At 35.4% G+C, this 27,327-nt stretch overlaps 1 protein-coding gene across 1 annotated transcript; it reads left to right on the top strand.

The window, feature by feature from the left end:
* The first annotated feature begins 631 nt into the window (after window positions 1-631).
* Window positions 632-11,835, top strand: LOC127847505 (uncharacterized). The gene is made up of 2 exons (XM_052379514.1): window positions 632-926; window positions 11,238-11,835. The coding sequence occupies exons 1-2, from the start codon at window positions 662-664 to the stop codon at window positions 11,450-11,452; spliced, it is 480 nt and encodes a 159-aa protein (XP_052235474.1). The 5' UTR covers window positions 632-661; the 3' UTR covers window positions 11,453-11,835.
* The last annotated feature ends 15,492 nt before the right edge of the window (window positions 11,836-27,327 follow it).

Genomic DNA, 27,327 nt, shown 5'->3' with positions numbered 1-27,327 from the left:
GCTATTTTCGCATCATAATAGCATCAACAAGAAGCTAAGTTCATATTTTACTAATTAGCAATTTTTAAACTTTGTTTATTTGCGTATCTGGAACAGTGAAAACATGTGTTTCCAGCGATGAGTACAACAAAAAGAACAATTTCAAAAGATTCACGCTTTGCTGTTTTCGCATCATAATATCATCAAAAAGAAGCTCAGTTTAAATTTTACAAACTTGCAATTTTCGAACTTTTTTTATTTGCGTATAGATCTGTAACGGTGAAGACATGTGTTTCAAGCGATGAGTACAACGGTAAGAACAGTTTAAAAAGATTCATGCTTTGCTGTTTTCGCATCATAATATCATCGAAAAGAAGCAAAGTTCAAATTTTACAAATTTGCAATTTTTTTAACTTTGTTTATTTGCATAATAAAAATTAATTTATATAAAAAAATAATTTCATTTATTTGAAGTAGCGAATACATGTCTTCGGTAAAGAAAGGTTTAAATCTCGTGCGATTATAAGATACTAGCAGATGATAATAATCCATGACGAAATCGATTTAATAGTGACCTTCTGACGTCACTCATAGGTATATAAACCAGAGCACCATTCCTTCTCATTCTTTACGAAATAGCTGTCGCTGAAACAACTTGTGTATACACATTCATATATCTACAATGTCGGGTAGAGGCAAAGGCGTGCGGAGACGGACAGGAAATGCCATAGCGGGACGGGAACGAACAGTGGAAAAGGGGATGAGAGCGGCGGTCAATCCGGCACCGGCGGTGGAACCAATGGCCAGACGGCGTAGAAGGGCTGCAGCGGAAACGGTGCCGGTACGAGATCCGGCACCAACCCCGGTTCCTGGGCCAGAACCAGAGGCGGCAACCGCAGCAGCGCCACCTGCAAAGCCTCTACGCGCAGACGAGAGCGCCGGAAATGGTGAGATAATTGATTTTTGCGACTTTTTTTAGCACAGCCAATGGTCAACCACGTGGTCACAACGTGGTTGAGCACGAGGTGACGTACAATGCAAACGATTATTCATGTCTGTCTCAAATGAATAGCTTTTAGAGCATTTCTATATTGCCTAGACAAACATCGTATTTGTCGTGGAGAATACATAAATCTTGCATTATTGCTTAAGGGACCAGTTGAGCTAGCGGACTACACAAACGGCGGTTCTGTTTTAGTTTTGAATAATGGGTCGTTAGAAAGTCGTCCAAAAAAGGAGTGCAAAGATGTTATTAGTTCAATCGAACGTTGGTCAGATGCATTTATAATTTTCATGGATATATATTTATCTGCTCAATCTCAGAGGCTTTACGAAATGTTACACTATTTCTATACAATAAGAGTGTACAGCACGGCAGGGGGGAATGTCTTGGAGGGAATATGACCACCAGTTTCGGTCTAGACAGGCGGTCATGCCTTCTTCATGGTCGGCGCTCAATCAGGATTTGTGGCTTAGATGCATGTCATTTAGAGAAACGGGTGTATCACAAATGAAAACGGGACGGTACTTTTGTCGGGATTTTCTCAAAAGTTCATGTCGATTTGGTCATAGCTGTAAATTTGAACACGTGTGTGTCAACTGCGGTGGCAGTCACCCCTTCACTTCATGTTCTCCGGGGAATAGGGGGCATTCTGGTCTGTCAAATATATATCGCCAGCCAAACGTTCAAGGTCTAGAGGTCAGTCGCTTTCGCGATCAACCACGTGGTGCCCCAAGGTCAATGCCGTTTCATAGGCCCGGAAGGGGCGGCTTTGGTCGCTAATAGCAGGTAGCTCCATCGCCAATCAAATTAGAAGTTTAAGAGTCATGGCTAAAGAATTATAATTCAGTTGATAAACATGTACTTTTGTCAGGTTTCAAAGACGGCTTTAGGCTAAGCTATGAAGGCGAACGAAAGGCCAGATTTTCCAAAAACCTTAAATCTGCGGCTCAATATTCATCAGTAGTACAACAAAAAATTGAATTTTGACGAAGCAATTTATATGGTTCAGGATCTGGGTAAAAATTGTTTTTTGTTTAAAATGGACATAAAGAGTGCATTTAGATTGTTGCCAATCCATCCTTGTGACTTTGAATTGCTTGGATTTTATTTTAATGAGAAATACTATTTTGATAAATGTGCGGCTTTTGGTTGCAGTATTTCACCTAAATCGTTTGAAACGTTTTCGACATTTCTAGACTATGTTATCAAGGCCCGTTTAACAAACCGGTAGCTTTTGACTTCCTTTCTGGGCACATATCAGAACAGGGTTGTCTGTAGCGCCGTTAAATGTCGCATCGCCGTTATATGTCGCAGGCTACGAGATTTGTCGCAACGTTGACGATAAATGTCGCAAGGAACGATAAATGTCGCAAATCCTACTGACGATATATGTCGCAACTTTAACGATAAATGTCGCAAAAAATCTACCTGCCGATATATGTCGCAACATTAACGATAAATGTCGCACACCTTTGTAAGTCATGTAAAAAAATGAAAAGTTAAAGTAAAATGACTAAAACTTTTAGGTTAGATCTATTATACCCGACAAGGTTCATTTGGCCGACTTCCATCAGAATGGTCAGTTTTAAGTTAGTATTGTCCAAAATGGTCAGTTGCGGTCAGTTTTGTCCGAAATAGTCAGTTGTGGTCAATATTGACCCAATCAATTCCTATAATTCTTGGCTCGAGTGGCCAGTTGTTGATTTCCCTGTGCTAAATGGACTGCTGTTATCAAGATTGGCTAAAGGTTGTAAGATGTGATAAAACTGTAACATTATTACAGCTACACAAATTACGATAAAATTGTATTGAATATTGTATGGTAGTTACATGACTGTTGTTCATGTATCATTATATTGGAATGGCAACTCGTGTCAGATCATTTTTAGTCGTTCGCTTGCGAACAACTTAGTTTAATAGCAAGTTTTGCAACATTTTTTAACTATACGCGTCGCGGAAGAGTAAGTTTATGAATTATTAAAAAAACGTCCACTATATGCTACGTCAGTCAAGTGGTATTTTTGCGCAGCACAGGTCATTCCAAATCTGAGTCTATTAATACATCAGGTAAAATAAAACGACTGCTTGTCAACAATGGGATGTCGATATTACAATACACCATCTTGCGTCTTTTGCGTAACCTCGTTGATAGCGCTTGACTGATTATAACACCTTGCTTTCAATATATTTTGCTAAATAAATAAAAGAAACTTACTCCCAATGTTGTGCTATATATAGAGAGAGATATAAAGTCCATGATTTTGTGTTCGATTATTTATACGTGAAACAAAAAAAACGCATGGGTAATAATACACGTATTATAAAATCGTTATAGAAATATTAAGTAAATAATTTGAAAAATCCGAGCTTTTTAGAACGAACAATACTAGTTTTACAAAATAATCAATAAATAAACACTAAACGTTAGCCTGACTGTGTTTTGAATGTATAAGAAATACATACATTTACCATAATTAAGTGTGTACATGTACTTGTTAAAGTAATACACGCCTATTACTACTGACAGGCAATAATTTTCTTTCTGTTCAATCAACATTATGATCAATTTCCGCCCCTTCGCCAGCTTCCTAATTGATATTCGTGTATTATTCATAGAGGCCAAACAAAATACTTATTTTCATTATATGAACGCCATTACATTCAGATTATAACACAACGTGATGAAAATTGTATAACTGTACATTAAGTTCTAGATTGGCGGCTGTAGATATTATTATTCTTAATTTAACCCGATTAATCTAAACAATTGTGAAAATTTAGATAATAAAATATGCACCAGTTATTGGTCTATGTTGTAAAATTGCTGTATGATTGTATTAATAATTAAAAGTGGCCTAAAGGCAATTGACAACATTAACAACAACAATAATTACACTCGATATAAACCAGTTGAACGTTCTGACGTATAGTGCTTGTAGCCTTACATTTATTAATGTAAGCACTACGAGTATGACATACATGACATTCTCGGATAGGAGTTGTAATTATTTTAGCACATATCACAAAATTAAAGTGAAAAATGAGCTTTGCGCGATAAATATACATGTTATCATGTTTCACTCGAGAAAACTGAGTTCTTTGATAACTTCAATTCGAAGAATCCGAGGTTATTGTTTCAATATTATACTTTCAAATTACTCCCGGTCTGACGCTTCTATAACATCCGGCTAACAGCGACAAATCTTTTAGTGGATGTATGGATTTTATTTACGTGCCTGGTAACGGAAAATTGATATAATTGAGAGTAAACGATTTTATTTATGCTTCAATAAACTAGGATGTAAAAGATTTAGTTAGTTTTTGTCATCGCATTAACTTTCCATGCGTTTGATGTTTGGTAATGACGCTTTTACATCAATATGTGCTTAATAGTTGTTTTCATGTTAACGACTCAACTGAAACGTACGGGGAATGTGCGCATCACACGTTTTATGATGGTGAAATATTTTTTTCCATTAATGGTTTATTCCCTCCAAGCATTTAAAAGAGCAGAGTATTATAAGTTCATGATATTGCATACAAAACGCAATGAACAATTGGAGCTTGGGCAAGCCATTTTTGTCACCTTTAATGAAATGACTTAACATTGACAGACTCTATCTGGTTATTTAAGCGACACACATTCTAAAATAGGTTTATATTTGCAGCAATTCATTTTGAAATCCTTACTCGCAACGCGAGATTAAGTTCAAGTTCAAGAGTAAATTCGAAAGCCACCAACAACCCAACCTATAGAAAGAACAAGCGAATGCAAAAATCATTGTTACATATAGCAACCGATACCTTTCTGTTATTTGGAGCTAAGGACACCGCCATGTTCTTAAATGACTATGTACCGATTGATTAAAAACCAACATGATTTCATTGATATGATGTTTCACTTGATTTCCTACAATTATGCAATCATGCACAGGTTTTGACTTTATATGTTTGTGTGATATAAATAGGCATTAATTTTAGCTCGACATCTATACAGACGTTAAGCTGACAATGTATACAAGTGCATTATCAGCAAATTGTGTGCAAGCGTATAAGAAGATTGTTTTACCTATTCTTACTGCAAAATTGAAATAAATATTAATACGCCAGAAATTGAATCATTCAGTTGAATTTAAATTCGATGTTAGGATTTCATTACAGGGTATAATTTGTTTAACTGCTTGTTTTTTTGATACAGGATATAGGCGTTGGGGAAAATTGTTAAGGAATTTGAATAACATCCGTTTGTACAGTTGTTTTTAAGCGTTAATATATCAAGCGTGTTAACAGGGAGTTTTTTTTTGTTGAAAATGGATAAAGCGAAAAATACGGTGTTGTTGTTCGTTTTGTTTGTGAACGACATTAACATATTTAAACCAATGAAATCAATTAGAATTGTGGTGACTTATGTTGCGGATGCTTTTGTTTCGTAAATGTAATATGAATCCCACCAATATCTGAACGAGGTGTTTAGCCAGATTTTAATATGCATGTATCAATATAATATATTGATGATAATTTATCAATAGCTAAAGCGCACAAATACTATGTTTAATATGCAATAAAAGAATTGGATTACCGCACAATCATGAATCACCCATTCATATTTTAAATATGTATACGCGCGCGTTCTTTCCACACCTGTTTGAGTTCAGGTCATCACCGCCACCGCTCAGTTCATAACCGTCAGAGCACAGGTCATAACCACCAGCGCTCAGGTCATCACCACCAGCGTTCAGGTCATCACCGCTAGCTTTCAGGTAATCACCGTCCGCGTGTATGCAATCGTCAGCCTTCACGTCATCAGCGCCAGCGTTCAGGTCATCACCGCCAGTGTTCAGGTCATAACCGTCAGCGTTCAGGTCATCACCGCCAGCACTAAGGTCACCACCGCCAGCATTCAGGTCATAACCGCCAGCGCTCAGGTCATCTCCGCCAGCGCTCAGGTCATCAACGTCAGCGTTCAGGTCATCACCACCAGCGTTCATTATTATGTCCAAGTATTATTCGAGGGTAACGGCTTGTCAGACATATACTCCCATCCGGAATTATCAATATAGTGGCACTATTCCTAGACGACACTATCAAAATGTGCATATTATACAGCTGCGACATCGCTTGCAATGCTATTTGGTCACCGTATTCATATTCTGTAGACATCCGCAACAAATATTTTCATGGTTGCTCAAGTATTGAGTTCCACCAGTTTGCTCCACAAATCCTATTACCAAGTACGGGTGCTGGCCTCAAAAAGGTTGCTACGTCTTGTCTAAGCGTTTCTTCCGACGTATGTATCCCATATTGGTTAAGGTGATTGCCGTCAAGTTATCAAGCTGAGACGATTTTGTTGTAGGTATAATATTGTTTTCGATGTAACCGTTTCTTGTTGCTTGCACCAGTTGATGTACACGAATAGTGTGTGAGGTTGTTTACGTGACACCATTTATCTTCCGAACGGGCAGATTGTCCTGCTCGAGCAGATTCGGGGCCGCGATATTTAATTTGTAGATGTTTGTTTTCAAAGATCGCTTCTGTATCACTGCCCATATTCTCCTATTCAATAAATCTATTTTTCTTATAGCGTAACAGTCTCCAATATTATAAATCGGTGTTTTGTTTGCCATCTTGTGACATCTGTCATTTCGGCTATTACACTTTAGGTTTGCGATTTTGCGGCATCTCTTAGTTTCGTTACTAGCAGTTTGCGATTTTGCTTTGAATTTTTATTATAAGGATCCCTTCCATAGTAAAGTTCATGCGGTGACTTCGAATCCTTGCTCTACATTGTTTTTGGTCATTGTTTTATATACGTTGATACTCTGGTAACTGTTTTGCCCAGTTTAAACCAAAGCTATCAGCATGCGTGAAATCGTATGCAATCTTTTGCTTCAATGTTTTATGCATCATTTCAAGTTTACCCTGACTTTGAGGGTGATAAGAGCGAATTTTGCGAATCTTTTTATTGAGAACTTTCAACAACCGTTGTACTTCCCCATCGAGTTCACGTCCTCTTTCATGCTGAATTATTTTGGTTTTATCAAATTCTGCAAATATGCGACTCAAATGTTAAGTGATTACATCGGCTGATTTGCTAGGTATGGCTCGTAACCACACAAACCGACTTAATATATCCATTACGCTTAAAATGAATTTAAATGTTTCTTTATGTATATAAATGCATGTGTCTGCCATATTGACGATATAGATTTTAAGTATATCGTGCACAGAACTGCTGCACACATGCATTACAGGTGCTTTGTTCGAAGACGTTGCATTGCTCTTCTGATAATGTGGCAGTTTCTTCGCAGTGTAGATCGTTCTAAGGGTGTCTTTTCTGCAACCGGTACATGACACGCCCCGTCCGATACCACTTCGAACATTACCCTATACTCTGTATCGGACATTAGCACGCACGTCTTCCAGCCCTTTGCTAGCGCCATCACAATCAACAACAGCAAATATATCAACCTTTAATACAGCATTAATATTATGTTAGTGAACAATAATAAAATAAAACTCTGTTAACGGTTCTATTTTATTGCTTTTACTAAAATGTTTTATCAACGTTAAACTGTTGTAATATTTTAAGAATACCATTTTTCGAAAAATCGCAAAATTAGGGAATTCCAATCTCTATTATAAGACCTTAATCAAAAGCTCTGTTCACCAAGCTTGACATACAGGTACACTGCATGATATTATTCCAATTAAATCGTTATGGTTACGACGTCATTTCCCCGTCCGATCATATGAGACCTTAATTGTGCGTTCCCTTATTCCAGAGCAAACGAAACATATTTTCCCCATGCGGTAACACATGTAATAAGCATTTGGTAATACGATGGGTGGACACAGTGTCATGTAAATTTGTCAAGTACTTTGATAATGATTCAAAAACTCTAGATGCTTTGGGCCTGACCCTCGTACCCCGTTATCTCAACATTTTACAGTATTGTTTAAATTAAGGTATCGCGAGTCACTGCGCACTGAGTTTAAGGGCGAATACTCTACTGTTTGTGTCGGAGCAGAAGTCAGAATCTGTCTCCGGGTTGAACACTACCGATTGTTTCCATTGGCTTATTTAATACAGAGCGCGTGATTACGAATTGCGATGGCACGTGCGCTTCATTAAGATAGCCAATGAAAAAACTCTAAAGTATTTTAGTCCGGTGGCAGCATAATACTTCTGCACCGACAAATTCATTTAGAGTAGTCGCCTTTTAACGCTCGCGATACGTTTATTGGCGACGTCGACGTCTTTTTATTTGACATGGATGTCGCAACATTTCCGCTACAAAATTGAATAATTGCAATATATGCATTCAGTAATTAAAATATATTTCGCCATATATAAGTGATATTTCACCGTGGAATAGGAAGGCGATGCAAAGACGATCCTTTTTGCATTGAAGATTTCTCATTTTCGCATATAAACTTTATTACAGTATGTTGAATCCATATAGGAAATAAATAATGAAATCGGTCCTGGTCTCGATGTATTAAGGATAATACTAGTTGCGACAATCATACGTTTTTTGCTGAAACATATACTTTTCATGTTAAATGCATTTTATAATGACAATTAAACCATTAAGTAAATAGACGGGATGTATGTACCAATTTAAATATTTCGTTTAAAGACTATTGACAACGTCTTAAAGATACAAGAAAATGAACACCCGCAAATATTGCACCCGTGTCCTACGTTTTGAAGAAATTAAATGTTCGCATCGGATAACAAAACGTAATCTTAAGCGTCATTGTTTTTCATTTTTGTTATCGTCTTTCAAAATTAAAATGCCTTTGTTAACATTGAAAAAATGTCAAAATTCACCAACAAGGCTCATGCAAATCACGTTTACTTTATGTATATGACTTTGCAAAGCTTTTTTATAAAATCTGGTCCCGGTGCGATCCTGGTTCGATGATTCTATCCAAGAATATTTGCCTTCTATCGCTGATGCAAAGTTAGCAAAGCTGTCAGTATCCAGCAGAAATACCGAGGAATTCACATTTGTTTTACCCAGACGGTTCCTGTAAGACTGACCTAATTTAACCAAACTTGTCGAAACTGCCTTAAACCTAAAACAAAAACTTACGGGCACCTCGCTTTTCCGTTTTCCGATCAAGACAAAACAAGGATTTTTGTCATTTTTTAAAACAACTTAAAGTTTTTTGGTCTGAAATGAATAAATATGACCGCTTCGGTCGATCTTCACCGCAGCTGTCAATTATTGATAATACTGACCACAACTGATTCAATTCGGGCAATACTAACTAAAAAGTGGGGAAAGTCGGCCAAATGAACCTCGTCGGGTAATCTAGATCTAACCTGAAAGTGTTAGTCATTTTTACTTCAACTTTATATTTTTAACATGACATACACAGGTGTGCGACATTTATCGTAAATGTTGCGACATATATCGTCAGTTGAAATATTTGCGACATTTATCGTTAAAATTGCGACATATATCGTCAGTAGGATTTGCGACATTTATCGTTCCTTGCGACATTTATCGTCAGCGTTGCGACAAATCTCGTAGCCTGCGACGTATAAAGGCGATGCGACATTTAACGGCGCTACATTGTCTTCGGAATATGGAAATATTTACTGAAGCCATGCAAGAAATAGGCGTTCCATTAGCTAACGAGAAGACGGATGGACCGACGCACGTTTTAGTATTTTTAGGGCTCGAACTTGACACTGTTAATATGGTTGTTAGGATCCCCGCTGATAAAGTAAAAGAGGTTGTCGAAAAAATTCACGTTGTTCTTCACAGCAAAAAGGTTAAGTTGAAAGTAATGCAGTCTCTCATCGGCTCGTTAATTTTTTTTTTAACATTTTAACGGGGTTTCTGTTTTTCACGATCGATATTGGCTATCAAATGACGACATCCTGTTATTTACTGATAGTTCGGGTGTTATAGGTTTCGGTATCTGGTTTAACGGCCACTGGTGTCCAGAAAAGTGGCATGCAGATTGGGTTCGGAAAGGGCTAACTAAAGATATAACATTGCTGGCTGAATTGTTTCCTATAGTGGTAGCCACGGTCGTGTTCGGTAAACATATGACTAACAAGAAAATTCGCTTTCATTGTGACAATAAGGCCGTTGTTTACATTTTGAATACTATGTCGTCCAAGTCGGTTCGCGTTCTTGCTTTATTGAGAGTATTGACCATGCAAGGAATTTTTCACAATTGTGTATTTAAAGCGGACCATATTCCCGGTAGCAAAAACGATGTTGCAGATGCATTATCACGGTTTCAGCTAGAGCGCTTTCGGAGACTGGTCCCGTTGGCGGACACGGCAGCAACTCCAATGCCGGCCTATCTCTGGAATATATTCAATATAGAACTAACGAATTGGTACTCGCAGGCATTTCTAAAAACACGCAATTATCATATAAAACGGCGATATGTTCATTTAATAAATTCAGGGAGTTGTATAGATTAGCTGTAGTATGGCCAGCTCCATGTAGCCATGTAATATGTTTGTTACGTATTGTTTCGAGAAGCATTATTCACCGTCTTCTATAACAACATACATATCTGGGTTGTCATTTTATCATAGGATTAATGGTTGTTACTGCATTTCGGACATATTTGTTGTTAGCAAAATACTCCAGGGTTGTCGCAGGCAAAGGCCTGTCGTGGATAAAAGAGCCCCTATCACGATCTCTATGTTGGAAAAAATATGTTCAATTCTTCCAATGGTCGCTCATGATCATTACGAATCTTTATTGTTCAAGGCTATCTTTACATTGGCATTTGTTGGTTTATTAAGAATCAACGAATTAGTTTTTACACATAATGGCAATATGTCATTTTTGTTTGAAGACGTGCGGCTGGCCGCCGGTCAGCAGCAGGTTTTGATATGTTTAAGACAGTAAAAAACTAATCAGTTTGAAAATCCTATTTATTTGAGACTTCCTTGTGAAACAAATAAATTAATATGCCCAGTTTGCAACCTCAAACTATACTTTGGCATTCGGCCCGTAACATCGGGTCGGCTTTTTGAGCACAATAACTATAGACCAGTCACGCGTTATCAATTTTCAGCAGTTCTTAAAAAATGTTTAATTCAGTCTGGCTTTGATTGCAATGTCTTTAAATCACATAGTTTTAGAATAGGCAGAGCGACACATTTAACAAGAACAGGGGTGTCAAACGATCAAATTATGCGGATGGGCAGGTGGAACTCGAATGCGTATATGTCATATATTAGGTAACTGCTCCTGTATAAATATTATTTCAGAAGTTTGGATTACTGGAGATTCGATCCCCTATTGGGCCGGTCAGCGGGCGGAGTTGCAAGGGATGCCGGACCTTAACCTCCCGGGTGGGACACGAGTGGTTTGGATGGGCGTTTCCGGTATGGGGTGGGCAGACGCCGTACACCACATGCAGCTCCCCGCTCTATTCCGGATGCAACCGAAGGTACTTGTGGTCCACCTGGGGGTAATGATTTGATCCGGCATAACCTTCAGGTCTGTTTTAAACACATTCAAGATTCGATTGAATATTTACATCGGGCATTTCCGGCGAGCATTATCGTCTGGGCAAACATTTTGCCAACATTTAATTGGAGGGCTCCGGAAACAGAAAACAAGCAAATTGACAAAAAACGGAAACGCGTAAATTAATTTGGCCATAAAATGATGCGCGTTGTGGAAGGGCATGAGTTAAATATTGACATATATTTAAAAACACCTGGGTTTTTCAGAAATGATGGCGTTCATTTGTCTGACGTTGGGCTCGCCATGTACTTAGATTCAGTGCGCGAGTGTCTATTAAGCTTAGTCTAAAATACGTCATAGAATTTGGGGGAAAATAAATAAATTTATTGTTGTGGCGGAAATTCTATGTCTTGGAGGTGATCGGAAGTATTAAAGGTATAAATAATTAACTATAGGATAATAAACATATGTCTAGGGGAGGTAAACTTTGCATTTTGTTGTCATCCATCACGTAGTACTAGTCTGTGTGAGGATGGCAGGAATGCTTTCAAAATTATTTTCGGGATAGTATGGGTGTTCTGATACTCGCTCGATGGCACTGCGTGCTTAGGCGTACTTGGAATAGCTCTTTTTGGCTAAGGAAATTGTGGCATTGCGAATATTGTATTATAAGTTGCACTTGACAATCGCAGGTACTGCGTACCAAGAATTTAGTTGGCCGGTTGCGTTGGCCTTAGCAATTGCGCGTGTATAATGATATATATTTCCGAACCAGTCAGGTGTTCGTTGAAATAGGAATTGCATAAATAAATGTGAGCACGTTGCGGTGCTCTTGCAAAATAGCATAGAATGCGGTGCTTTATCTGGTGGCGGTGATTGCATAAACGAGAAGCTAAATTAATAGTGCAACTGGGTTGGGGGTTACCTTTAGGGCAGTACTTCCGGTCGCCTCCGCGACATGCCTCAGTTGTAGTGCTAGTCTATAGCTGAGGTGTTATTTACTCTGGTGCTAGTCTGGTGTAAATTATATTCCGCCATTTTGCCAATAAATTCCATTTATCTTTTTGTATTGTTCCTTTGATATATTGTATGGTTCAACAATAGAATATCAAATTGTGTTAACGTTATGTAACACATTTAAGAATTGTAATAAAAATGTTATTGACAAAGTTGACTTTTGTAAAACAAAAAACAAGCTAAGTTTAAATTTTACAAATTTGCAATTTTTGAATTGTGTTTATTTGCATATCTGGAACAGTGAAAACATGTGTAACAAGTGATGAGTACAACGGTAAAAACAGTATAAAAAGATTCACGCTTTGCTTTTTTCGCATCATAATATCATCAAAAACAAGCAAAGTTCAAATTTTACAAATTTGCAATTTTAAAAAATAGCAATTTTGGAACATTTTCATATTTACATATGTAACACGGTAAAAATTGTTAATTGTGTGTGTACTGATGAGAGGAAAGTAAATACAGCTTGATTTTACAAATTTGCAATTTTCTAATTATGATGCGAAAACAGCAATGCATTTATTAACGCAAAAATTAACATTTGCATTAAAAATTGCAAATTTGTAAAATTTGAACTTTGCTCCTTTTTGATGGAAAACTTTATTCAGATGCGAAAACGCAAAAAAGTAAAAAAACAAAAAACAAGCAAAGTTCAAATTTTACAAATTGACAAATTTAAAAAAAATAGTCATTTTTGAACATTTTTTTAATTTGCATATATAAAACGGTAAAAATTGTAAATTTTGTGTGTAGTGATGAGAGCAAAGTAAATACAGCTAGATTTTACAAATTTGCAATTTTCTAATTATGATCCGAAAACAGAAATGCATTTATTACCGCAAAAATTAACATTTTCATTAAAAATTGCAAATTTGTAAAATTTGAATTTTGCTCCTTTTTGATGGAAAACTTTATTGAGATGCGAAAACGCAAAAACAGTAAAAAAAAAAAAGCAAAGATCAAATTTTACAAATTTGCAAATAATAAAAAAAGTCATTTTTGAAACAAAATTTATGTGCATATGTAAAACGGTAAAAATTGTAAATTTTGTGTGTAGTGATGAGAGCAAATTAATACAGCTAGATTTTATAAATTTGCAATTTTCTAAGGATGATGCGAAAATAGCAATGCAATTAACATTTTTATTAAGAATTGCAAATTTGTAAAATTTGAACTTTGCTTCTTTCTGATGGAAAACTTTATTCAGATGCGAAAACGCAAAAAAGTAAAATACAAGCAAAGTTCAAATTTTACAAGTTTGCAATTTAAAAAAATATCATTTTTAAACATTTTTTTATTTGCATATGTAACACGGTAAAAATTGTTAATTGTGTCTGTACTGATGAGAGGAAAGTTAATACAGCTTGATTTTACAAATTTGCAATTTTCTAATTATGATGCGAAAACAACAATGCATTTATAAACGCCAAAATTAATATTTGCATTTAAAATTGCAAATTTGTAAAATTTGAACTTTGCTGCTTTTTGAAGGAAAACTTTATTCAGATGCGAAAACGCAAAAATTAAAAAAAAGCAAAGTTAAAATTTAACAAATTTGCAAATTAAAAAAAAAAGTCATTTTTGAACATTTTTTATTTGCATATGTAAACCGGTAAAAATTGTAAATTTTGTGTGAAGTGATGAGAGCAAAGTAAATACAGCTAGATTTTACAAATTTGCAATTTTTTAATTATGATGTGAAAACAGCAATGCATTTATTACGCAAAAATTAACATTTGCATTAAATATTGCAAATTTGTAAAATTTGATCTTTGCCTCTTTTTGATGGAAATCTTTACTCAGATGCGAAAACGCAAAAAAGTCAAAAACAAGCAAAGTTCGTATTTTACAAATTTGCACTGAAGAAGGTCATTTTTTAACATTTTTTTATTTGCATATGTAAAACGGTAAACATTGTAATTTTTTTGTGTGTAGTGATGAGAACAAAGTAAATACAGCTAGATTTTACAAATTTGCAATCTTCTAATTATGATGCGAAAATAGCATTGCATTTAATAAGGCAAAAATTAAAATTTGCATTAAAAATTGCAAATTTGTAAATTTGAACTTTGCTTCTTTTTGAAGGAAATCTTAATTCAGATGTGAAAACGCCAAAAAGTAAAAAAACAACAAGCAAAATTCAAATTTTACAAATTTGCAAATTAAAAAAAGAGTCATTTTTGAACATTGTTTATGTGCATATGTAAAACGGTAAAAATTGTAAATATTGTGTGTACTGATGAGAGCAAAGTAAATGCAGCTAGATTTTACAAATTTGCAATTGTCTAATTATGATGCGAAAACAGCAATGCATCTATTAACGCAAAAATTAACATTTGCATTAAAAATTGCAAATTTGTATAATTTGAACTTTGCTTCTTTTTGACGGAAAACTTTATTCAGATGCGAAGCAGTATGATGATAACAATATTATGTAGCAGTATGATGATTACAAAATTCTGTAGCAGTATGATGATTACAAAATTCTGTAGCAGTATGATCATTACAACATTCTGCAGCATTATGATGATTACAACATTCTGTAGCAGTAAGATGATTACATCATTCTGTAACAGTATGATGATTACAACGTTCTGTAGCAGTATGATAATTTAAACATTCTAAAGCAGTATGATGATTACAACATTATGTAGCAGTATGATGATTACAACATCTGTAGTAGTATGATAATGACAACATTCTGAAGCCTTAAGATCATTACAACATTCTGTAGCAGTATGATGATTACAACATTCTGTAGTAGTATGATGATTACAATATTATGTAGCAGTATGATGATTACAACATTCTGTACCCGTAAGATGATTACAACTTTCCGTAGCAGTATGATGATTACAACTTTCTGTAGAAGTATGATGATTACAACTTTCTGTAACAGTATGATGATTACAACTTTCTGTAACAGTATGATGATTACAACTTTCTGTAGCAGTATGATGATGGCAACTTTCTATAGCAGTATGATGACAACATTCTGTAGCAGTATGATGTTACAACATCCTGTAACAATATGATGATTACGACATTCTGAGGCCGTAAGATGATTACAGCTTTCTGTAGCAGTATGATGATTACAAAATTCTGTAGCAGTATGATGATTACATCTTTCTATAGCAGTTTGATGATTACATCATTCTGTAGCAGTATGATGATTACAACATTCTGCAGCAGAATGATGATTACAAATTTCTGTAGCGGTATGATGATTACAACATTCTGTAGCATACTGCTTCATACTGCATACTGATGATTACAACAATCGGTAATGGTATGATGATTACAACATTCTGTAGCAGTATGTAGATTACAACTTTCTATAGCGTAGCAGTATGATGATTTACAACAATCTGTAGCAGTATGTTAATTACAACATTCTGTAGCAGTATGATGATTACATCTTTCTATAGCAGTTTGATGATTTCATCATTTTGTAGCATTATGATGATTACCACATTTTGTAGCAGTAAGATGATTACAACATTCTGTAGCAGAATGATAATTACAACTTTCTGTAGCAGTATGATGATTACACTTTTTTTTAGAAGTATGATAATTAAAACATTCTGTAGCAGTATAATGATTGCAACATTCTGTAGCAGTATGATGATTACAACTTTCTGTAACAGTATTATGATTACAACTTTCTGTAGCAGTATGGTGATTACAACATCTGTAGTAGTATGATAATAACAACATTCTGAAGCCGTAAGATGATTACAACTTTCTGTAGCAGTATGATGATTACAACATTTTGTAGCAGTATGATATTTACAACTTTCTGTAGCAGTATGATGATTACAATTTCTGTAGCAGTATGATGATGGCAACTTTCTGCAGCAGTATGATGACAACATTCTGTAGCAGTATGATGATTACAATGTTCTGTAGCAGTATAATGATTATAACATTGTGTAGCAGTATGCTGATTGCATCTTTCTAAAGCAGTATGATGATTACAGCATTCTGTAGCAGTATGATGATTACAATTTTCTGTAGCAATATGATGATTACGACATTCTGCAGCAGTATGATTATTACAACTTTCTGTAGCAGTATGATAATTACAACTCTCTGTAGCAGTATGATGATGGCAATTTTCTGTAGCAGTATGATGACAACTTTCTGTAGCAGTTTGATGATTACAACTTTTTGTAGCAGTATGATAATTACAACTTTCTGTAGCAGTATGATGATTTCATCTTGCTATAGCAGTTTAAAGATTACATCTTTCTATAGCAGTATGATAATTACAACATTCTGTAGCAGAATGATGATTACAACATTCGGTAGCAGTATGATGATTACAACTTTCTGTAGCAGTATGATGATTACAACATTCTGTAGCAGTATGATGATTACAACATTCTGTAGCGTAGCAGTATGATGATAACAATAATTGTGTAGCAGAATGATGATTACATTTTTCTATAGCAGTATACTGATTACAACATTCTCTAGCAGTATGATGATTGCAACATTCTGTACAAGTACGATGGATGATTTTAACTTTCTGTAGCAGCATGATGATTACATCTTGCTGTAGAAGTATGATCATACTGCTACAGAATGTTGTAATGATCTAACGGCTTCAGAATGTTGTTATTATCATACTACTGCAGATGTTGTAATTATCATACTGCTACAGAATGTTGTAATCATCATACTGCTACAGAAAGTTGCAATCATCATTCTGATACAGAATGTTGTAATCATCTTACTGCCACATTATGTTGTAATAATCAAAGTTGTAATCATCTTACGGCTACAGAATGTCGTAATTATCAAATTGCTACAGAAAGTTGTAATCATCATGCTGCTACAGAATGTTGTCATCATACTGCTACAAAAAGTTGTAATCATCATACTGCTACAGAAAGTTGTAATTATCATACTGCTACAGAAAGTTGTAATCATCATACTGCTACAGAAAGTTGTAATCATCTTTCCGCTACAGATTGTTGTAATAATCATACTGCTACAGAATGTTGTAATCATCATACTGCTACAGAAAGTTGTAGTCATCTTACGGTTTCAGAACGTTGTTATTATCATACTACTACAGATGTTGTATTCATCATACTGCTACAGAATATTGCAATCATCATACTGCTTCGCTACAGAATGTTGTACTCATTATACAGCTTCGCTACAGAATGTTGTAATCATCATACTGCTACAGAATGTTGTAATCATCATACTGCTACAGAATGTTGTTATCATCATACTGCTACAGAATTGTGTTATCATCATACTGCTACAGAATGTTATAATCATCATACTGCTACAGAAAGTTATAATCATCCATCTTACTTGTACAGAATGTTGCCATTATCATACTGCTACAGAATGCTGTAATCATCATACTGCAACAGAAAGTTGTCATCATCATATTGCTTCGCTACATAAAGTTATAATCATCATACTGCTACAGAAAGTTGTAATTATCATACTGCTACAGAAAGTTGTAATCATCATACTTCTACAGAAAGTTGTAATCATCTTACGGCTACAGATTGTTGTAATAATCATACTGCTACAGAATGTTGTAATCATCATACTGCTACAGAAAGTTGTAATCATCTTACGGCTTCAAAACGTTGTTATAATCATACTACTGCAGATGTTGTAATCATCATACGGCTACAGAATATTGTAATCATCATACTGCTTCGCTACAGAATGTTGTAATCATCATACAGCTTCTGCTACAGAATGCTGTAATCATCTGACTGCTACAGAATGTTGTAATCATCATACTGCTACAGAATGTTGTAATTATCATACTGCTACAGAATTTTGTTATCATCATACTGCTACAGAATTTTGTTATCATCATACTGCTACAGAATGTTGTAATCATCATACTGCTACAGAAATTTATAATCATCCATCTTACTCGTACAGAATGTTGCAATCATCATACGGCTACAGAATGCTGTAATCATCATACTGCTACAGAAAGTTGTCATCATCATATTGCTTCGCTACATCAAGTTATAATCATCATACTGCTACAGAAAGTTGTAATTATCATACCGCTACAGAAAGTTGTAATCATCATACTTCTACAGAAAGTTGTAATCAATCTTACGGCTACAGATTGTTGTAATAATCATACTGCTACAGAATGTTGTAATCATCATACTGCTACAGAAAGTTGTAATCATCTTACGGCTTCAAAACGTTGTTATAATCATACCACTACAGATGTTGTAATCATCATACTGCTACAGAATATTGTAATCATCATACTGCTTCGCTACAGAATGTTGTAATCATCATACAGCTTCGCTACAGAATGTTGTAATCATCATACTGCTACAGAACGTTGTTATCATCATACTGCTACACTACAGAAAGTTGTAATCATCATACTGCTGCAGAATGTTGTAATCATCATACTGCTAAATAATTTTGTAATCATCATACTATTACCGAATGTTGTAATCATCATACTGCTTCAGAATTGTGTAATCATCATACTGCTACAGAAAGTTGAAATCATCTGACTGCAACAGAATGTTGTAATCATCATACTGCTACAGATTGTTGTAATCATCATACTGCTACAGAATTTTGTTATCATCATACTGCTACAGAAAGTTGTAATCATAATTCTGGTACAGAAAGTTGTAATCATCATACTGCTATAATATGTTGTAATGATCTTAAGGCTTCACAATGCTGTTATTATCATACTGCTTCAGATGTTGTAATCATCATACTGCTACAGAAAGTTGTAATCATCTTACTCCTACAGAAAATTGTAATCATCATACTGCTACAGAATGTTTTAATCATCATACTGCTACAGAAAGTTATAATCATCCATCTTACGTGTACAGAATGTTGCAATCATCATGCTGCTACAGAATGTTGTTATCATTATACTGCCACAGAATATTGTAATAATCATCATACTGCTACAGAAAGTTGTAATCATCATTCTGCTACAGAATGTTGTAATCATCTAACTGCTACATAATGTTGTAATCATCATAATGCTGCAGAATGTTGTAATCATCATACTTCTACAGAATGTTGTAATCATCATATTGCTACAGAATATTGTAATCATCATACTGCTTCGCTACAGAATGTTGTAATCAACATACAGCTTCGCTACAGAATGTTGTAATCATCATACTGCTACAAAATGTTGTAATCATCATACTGCTATGTTACAGAAAGTTGTAATCATCATATCGATTTAGAAAGTTGTAATCATCACACTGCTACAGAATGTTGTAATCTTCATACTGCTACATAATGTTGTGATCATCATACTGTCACCGAATGTTGTAATCATCATACTGCTACAGAATGTTGAAATCATCATACTGCTACAGAAAGTTGTTATCATCAGACTGCTACAGAATGTTGTAATCATCATACTGCTATAGAATGTTGTAATCATCATACTGCTATAGAAAGTTATAATCATCCAATTTACTTGTACAGAATTTTGCAATCATCAAACTGCTACAGAATGTTGTAATCATCATACTGCTACAGAAAGTTGTAATCATCATATTGCTACATAATGTTGTAATCATCTTACGGCTACAGAATGTTGTAATCATCATACTGCTACAGAACGTTGTAATCATCATACTGCTACAGAAAGTTGTAATCATCATACTGCTACAGAATGTTGTAATCATCATACGGCTACAGAATGTTGTCATCATACTGCTACAGAAAGTTGCCATCATCATACTGCTACAGAAAGTTGTAATCATCTTACGGCTTCAGAATGTTGTAATAATCATACTGCTACAGAATGTTGTAATCATTATACTTCTACAGAATGTTGTAATGATCTTACGGCTTCAGAATGTTGTTATTATCATACTACTACAGATACTGTAATCATCATACTGCTACAGAAAGTTGTTATCATAATACTGGTACAGAAAGTTTCTACAGAATGTTGTAATCATCTTAATGCTACAGAATGTTGTAATAATAAAATTTCTACAGAAAGTTGTAATCATCATACTGCTACAGAAATGTGCAATCATCATACTGCTACAGAATGTTGTAATCACCATGCTGCTACAGAATGTTGTAATCATCATACTGCTACAGAATGTTACAATCATCTATCTTACTTGTACAGAATGTTGCAATTTTCATACTGCCACAGAACGTTGTAATCATCATACTGCAACAGAATGTTGTAATCATCATACTGCTACAGAATGTTTTAATTTTCATACTGTTACAGAAAGTTGTAATCATCATACTGCTACAGAAAGTTGTAATCATCATTCTGCTACAGAATGTTGTAATCATCTTACTGCTACAGAATGTTGTAATCATCATATTGCTACAGATAGTTGTTATCCATGCAGCAGTAAGCAAGGGGATGAAGAATACACTACATCCACTTCCAATATGATCCCATTATAAAACTGTTAATTTTCAAAGCATTTTTCCTTGGACCAATTAGGGATACTTAAGATTTAGTGAAATTTAACCTTACAGGGAACTCATTGTTGTCCTATTTCAAGCTTCCTTTACATTTGCTTTGGGCTATTTGGACCATGCATGTGCAATTTATATTCATTCGAATCAGTGTTAAATGATTAAAAGGGCGATTGAAAGTGAATTGGACGCACCAGAGTCGGAAAGCATGTGTTTTTTTCCGATATCATTGTATGCGCCATCAATCAATACATCAGCAAAAGGCCAAAATAAATGAATGTGTGTGTATCTGTATTTTCTTGAGCACAAACTTTTTTAATGGATGCCCTTTTATTGAAGAAAAACATAACTTAAAGCTTATAAAATAAAGTAAATACTTATTAATTTCATTGGCAATTAAAATACTTAAAATAATGAATGGAATGATGATGAGAGGCATAATGTGCAGATTTTTAGCCCATACAAACCTGATACACACAATTAACACTTATGAAGACTCTTAATTGCTCCTTTGACAGTTTACAATACTATTTGATGTTATGGCACATACGTGTAGAAATGTATCAGTAGGTAGTAAATATACTGCATTTCCCGATGATATTAACAAAGGATCATACCAACCATTCATTTGTATCGATATTTGTGAAATATGTGAAAAAGTCACTTTAATTGCTGTTAAAGAACTTTTTGAAATGGAACCAATGGTATTAGTATGGCTGCAGACAGGGTGCAATAATTTGTTCCATTGCTGAATGTATTGTTGTGGTTTCTTGGAGACATCCCATATTACCGTAAATTCGCAACCCAATCATGCTCCTGCAGCAGACAAGTCAATTTTTTAAATTAAGCTATTCAATTCCGAGATAAACATTGAATGTATCTTATTGATTGCGTAAGTTTTTGGTTCCTTATTTAATTTAACTAATAAGAAAGCCAACATAAATAAGAAATTATGTTGGTACTATGTACTCATAGAGAAAATTAATACATGTCCCCGATTATTTATTTGTTTTCATTTTGCAAGATGTCCCACAAATTTGGTTGTTACCAAATCGTTACAAGACCCATTTTAGGTTGCAACTTTTATCAAAATTATGCAATAAAATTGCAATGTCATAGATTCACCGCAAGACTTATTGATAATAATGTTCCCCTACATTTTACAGCAAGTTTCAAGTTTTTTATTGGAAAATGCCTTTGACCATTTACATATTTAAGTTAACAAATTATGGTTGAAGTGCATCAGTACAATACAAAGAACATACATAATTGTACACATAGATAACTATGTAAAGTGTTCAAACATCATTTACAAAAGTAAATGTATTGACAATTATGTAAGAAGAAACAAGTAGTAAATAAACAATATATTAACGATTCCATACACCATTAATTTAAGAAGCAGCAAATACTTCTACTTTTTCATCACGGAGTTTCATTGCCTCAGTAATGAATCTTGCAACATTGTTAATTACTGTAGTATTTTGACAAGATAGTATATTTTTAAATTTGACTAAGTTTGGCCAGTTAGAACCAATACAATATTTTGTTCGTAGATCTTTATAGATGGAGCAAGTAAGAAAGAAGTGATATTCCGATTCAACAGTGTTTGCGTTACATAGTTTACATTTACGTTCAACTCTGGGTATGTTATTATATCTACCAGTCTCTATTTCTAATTTATGGGCGCTAAATCTGGATAACTGTTGTTTATTATTTCTATTATTAATGCAATCTAAATATTTTTCATAAGCGAATTCAGTCTTAAACATTTTGTAGTATTCTAATTTCGGTTGGCTATTAATTGTATCATGCCAATTTTGTATAAACTGATCTTTTATTCTTTAATTAATTTCATAAGAATAATTACAGTTGTCATTTAAGTTATTGTAAAATATACCATGTCCTAGTTGATCTAATTGTTGTTTTACAAATGTACACCACATATTTGTGTTATTATTATTATTCTCATTGTAAATATTACATTGTTCGTTATAAACCGTGTGCATCAAAGAGTTCGGGTTTTGCTTAATTTTAACCCAATAACTGAGTGCACGTTGTTTACATATTATAGAAAGAGGAAATCTGCCTAATTCACCCAAAACAGCAGCATTAGAAGTCTGTGAGCGTACACCAAGAATAGTTTTACAAAATTTGAAATTAAGTTTATCTACTTCTTTAATGTTGTAAATTCCCCATATTTCAGATCCATATAGAATAATTGGAACAACTAGGGAGTCAAATAGAGAGAGTTTTGTTTTAGTGCTAAGCTTCACTTTACTAAAAATTGACAATAAATGATTGTAAGCTTTTAAGGCTTGTTCATTATTTGCCTTAATAGCTTTAGATATATTACCAGTGTAGTGAAGTTTAAGGCCCAAGTAGCAGAATTCATCAACAATTTCGAGAGCCTGTTGATTAATAGTCCAACTGTACAAACATGTACTTTTCCTTTTTTCAAATATGCAAATTTTAGTTTTGTTTACATTTATTTTTAATCCCCATTTACAGGAGTATTGATAAATAGAATTTAATTGTAATTGTAGACTTTCTTGATTTGTAGTAAATAATGCAATATCATCAGCAAATAATAACATATAAATAGATAATAAACGAATATCTTTTTCGGTTAAATTATTAATATTAATACAATCATTTATATCATTAATGAATAAAATAAATAATAAAGGTGATAATGGTTCACCCTGTTTTACTCCTAACGTAACATCAAATAGCTCAGAATAAGACATATCTTTATGGTTTTTAACACATGATTTTACATTCTGATATATAGACTTGATCATTTTTAACATTTTACAGCTTATTCCTGCTTGTACTAATTTGACCCACAAAGCTTCATGTATAACAGTATCAAATGCTTTTTCATAATCAATAAAAACGCAATAGAGTTTTGATTTACTATTAATAATGTTCTGGATTATAGTGTGCAAGATAAAAATACAATCAATCGTGCCACGATTATCTCGAAACCCGAATTGAGATGTGTTAAACATATTGTTATTGTCGCACCAAGAATTAATTCGATTGCGCAATGTAAGTGAAAACGTCTTAGCTATAATATTTACTAATGTAATACCACGATAATTAGATGCAACACAGGATGTGATAAATTTCCGAATATTAGTTCTTGACATGCCTTCATTAGAAAATACTATTATCATTATTTTAAGCGCAATGACTTTATGAAAAGCATGGGCACATAATTACTTCACATTGTGAAAATGTCCACCGCTATAGGCGAGTTCCGTCAATGTTGAATCATTAGTGTCCTTTCACAATATACCGTAGGCGTGTTCCGTCAATGCAGGGACCTATACAAAGCAATATTAACTAGAAATGGCGCGGCAGAGGCCGACGCGTATCCCCACGCCGCATGTATGACCCCGGGGCTCCCCATGGTTGGTAATAAGTCCATGCAAAGTTGAGATTGACCGTATTGTCATAAGAGAAGTTCAGTATCAATTAGAAGTGAATCAGTGTAGAAATGAAGAAATTATAGTAAAAGACAATTTTGGGTTGGTGTGGCCTATTATGGGCGGGGCGCCCCAGGGTTGGTAAAGGGGCCATACATAGTTGAGATTGACCTTATTGTCCTAAGAGATGTTCAGTATCAATTTGAAGTAAATCGGTGTAGAAATGAAGAAATTATAGTAAAAGGCAATTTTGGGTGGGCGTGGCCTATGTGGGCGGGGCGCCCCATGGTTGGTAAAGGGGCAATGCATAGATGAGATTAACTGTATTGTCATAAGAGAGGTTCAGTATCAATTTGAAGTGAATCGGTGTAGAAATGAAGATAGTATTGTAAAACGCAATTTTGGGTGGGCGTGGCCTATGTGGGCGGGGCGCCCCAGGGTTGGTAAAGGGGCAATGCATAGATGAGATTAACTGTATTGTCATAAGAGAGGTTCAGTATCAATTTGAAGTGAATCGGTGTAGAAATGAAGAAATTATAGTAAAAGGCAATTTTGGGTGGGCGTGGCCTATGTGCGTGTGGCCTATTATGGGCGGGGCGCCCCAGGGTTGGTAATAGGGCCATACATAGTTGAGATTGACCGCATTGTCATAAGAGAAGTTTAGTATCAATTAGAAGTGAGTCGGTGTAGAAATGAAGAAATTATAGTAAAATATAATTTTGGGTGTGTGTGGCCTATTATGGGCGGGGCGCCCCAGGGTTGGTAATGGGGCCTTACATAGTTGAGATTGACTGTATTGTCATAAGAGATGTTCAGTATCAATTTGAAGTAAATCGGTGTAGAAATAAAGAAATTATAGTAAAAGGCAATTTTGGCTGGGCGTGGCCTATGTGGACGGGGCGCCCCAGGGTTGGTAATGGCGCCATGCATAGTTGAGATTGACCGTATTGTCATAAAAGAGGTTCGGTATCAATTTGAAGTGAATCGGTGTAGAAATGAAGAAATTATAGTAAAAGGCAATTTTGGGTGGGCGTGGCCTATGTGGGCGGGGCGCCCCAGGGTTGGTAATGGGGCCAGGCATAGATGAGATTAACTGTATTGTCATAAGAGAGGTTCAGTATCAATTTGAAGTAAATCGGTGTAGAAATGAACAAATTATAGTAAAGGCAATTTTGGGTGGGCGTGGCCTATGTGGGCGGGGCGCCCCATGGTTGGTAATGGCGCCATGCATAGTTGAGATTGACTGTATTGTCATAAAAGAGGTTCAGTATCAATTTGAAGTGAATCGGTGTAGAAATGAAGATAGTATTGTAAAACGCAATTTTGGGTGGGCGTGGCCTATGTGGGCGGGGCGCCCCAGGGTTGGTAAAGGGGCAATGCATAGATGAGATTAACTGTATTGTCATAAGAGAGGTTCAGTATCAATTTGAAGTGAATCGGTGTAGAAATGAAGAAATTATAGTAAAAGGCAATTTTGGGTGGGCGTGGCCTATGTGCGTGTGGCCTATTATGGGCGGGGCGCCCCAGGGTTGGTAATGGGGCCATACATAGTTGAGATTGACCGTATTGTCATAAGAGAAGTTCAGTATCAATTAGAAGTGAATCGGTGTAGAAATGAAGAAATTATAGTAAAATACAATTTTGGGTGTGTGTGGCCTATTATGGGCGGGGCGCCCCAGGGTTGGTTATGGGGCCTTATATAGTTGAGATTGACTGTATTGTTATAAGAGATGTTCAGTATCAATTTGAAGTAAATCGGTGTAGAAATGAAGAAATAATAGTAAAAGGCAATTTTGGGTGGGCGTGGCCTATGTGGACGGGGCGCCCCAGGGTTGGTATAATGGCGCCATGCATAGTTGAGATTGACCGTATTGTCATAAAAGAGGTTCAGTATCAATTTGAAGTGAATCGGTGTAGAAATGAAGAAATTATAGTAAAAGGCAATTTTGGGTGGGCGGTGGCCTATGTGGGCGGGGCGCCCCATGGTTGGTAATGGGGCCATGCATAGATGAGATTAACTGTATTGTCATAAGAGAGGTTCAGTATCAATTTGAAGTGAATCGGTGTAGAAATGAAGAAATTATAGTAAAAGGCAATTTTGGGTGGGCGTGGCCTATGTGGGCGTGGCGCCCCAGGGTTGGTAATGGGGCCATGCATAGCTGAGATTGACCGTATTGTCATAAGAGAGGTTCAGTATCAATTTGAAGTGAATCGGTGTAAAAATGAAGAAATTATAGTAAAAGGAAATTTTGGGTGGGCGTGGCCTATGTGGGCAAGCCCTAGGGTTGTTAATGGGGCCATGCAAAGCTGAGATTGACCGTATTGTCAAAAGAGAGGTTCAGTATCAATTTGAAGTGAATCGGTGTAGAAATGAAGAAATTATAGTAAAAGGCAATTTTGGGTGGGCGTGGCCTATGTGGCCGGGGCGCCCTAGGGTTGGTAATGGGGCCATGCATAGTTGAGATTGACCTTAGTGTCATAAGAGAGGCTCAGTATCAATTTGAAGTAAATCGGTGCAGAAATGAAGAAGTTTATGTAAAATAACATTAAAAATGAGTGAAAATCTCTGACCCGGCCCCGCCCCAACCCCCATAACTTTTGACCCAGGGGTCAGATAAAAATTCCGTCACTGTCACCGTCGCACATATGCTCATAGCTACCATGTATGTAAGTTTCAAGGTTCTAGTGCTAATAGTGTAGGAGGAGCAAGTGGCCAGAACGGACGGACGGACAGACGCACATCAATACAATATCCCCACTTTTTCTCCGAAAAACGTGGGGATAATAATAAATGGTTAAAAATTACTGTAACACAGTTTAAAAAACCTGACAGTGGACAGGCGATATTATTTCAGCGATATTTGAACAGTACAAATCGCGACTGTCAAGAAAAAATATCGAGTATCGCTTCGTGTGTCTAGTGTCGCGGTCTAAAATTAGACCGCGATACACGAGATTCGGATAATATGGGCGATATTTGAAAAAT

Source organism: Dreissena polymorpha, chromosome 10 (genome assembly GCF_020536995.1).
Source record: "Dreissena polymorpha isolate Duluth1 chromosome 10, UMN_Dpol_1.0, whole genome shotgun sequence".
In the NCBI taxonomy this organism is placed as follows: Eukaryota; Metazoa; Mollusca; class Bivalvia; order Myida; family Dreissenidae; genus Dreissena; species Dreissena polymorpha.
Note: the sequence above shows the minus strand (reverse complement) of the source record. Positions and strands in the feature narration are given on the sequence as shown.

What these genes read in the sequence shown, in the direction of transcription:
- LOC127847505 (XM_052379514.1), top strand. Translation starts at nt 662, where the DNA reads ATGTCGGGTAGAGGCAAAGGCGTGCGGAGACGGACAGGAAATGCCATA. An exon ending in AGACGAGAGCGCCGGAAATG is followed by an intron (nt 927 to 11,237) that starts GTGAGATAATTG and finishes ATATTATTTCAG; the next exon opens with AAGTTTGGATTACTGGAGAT.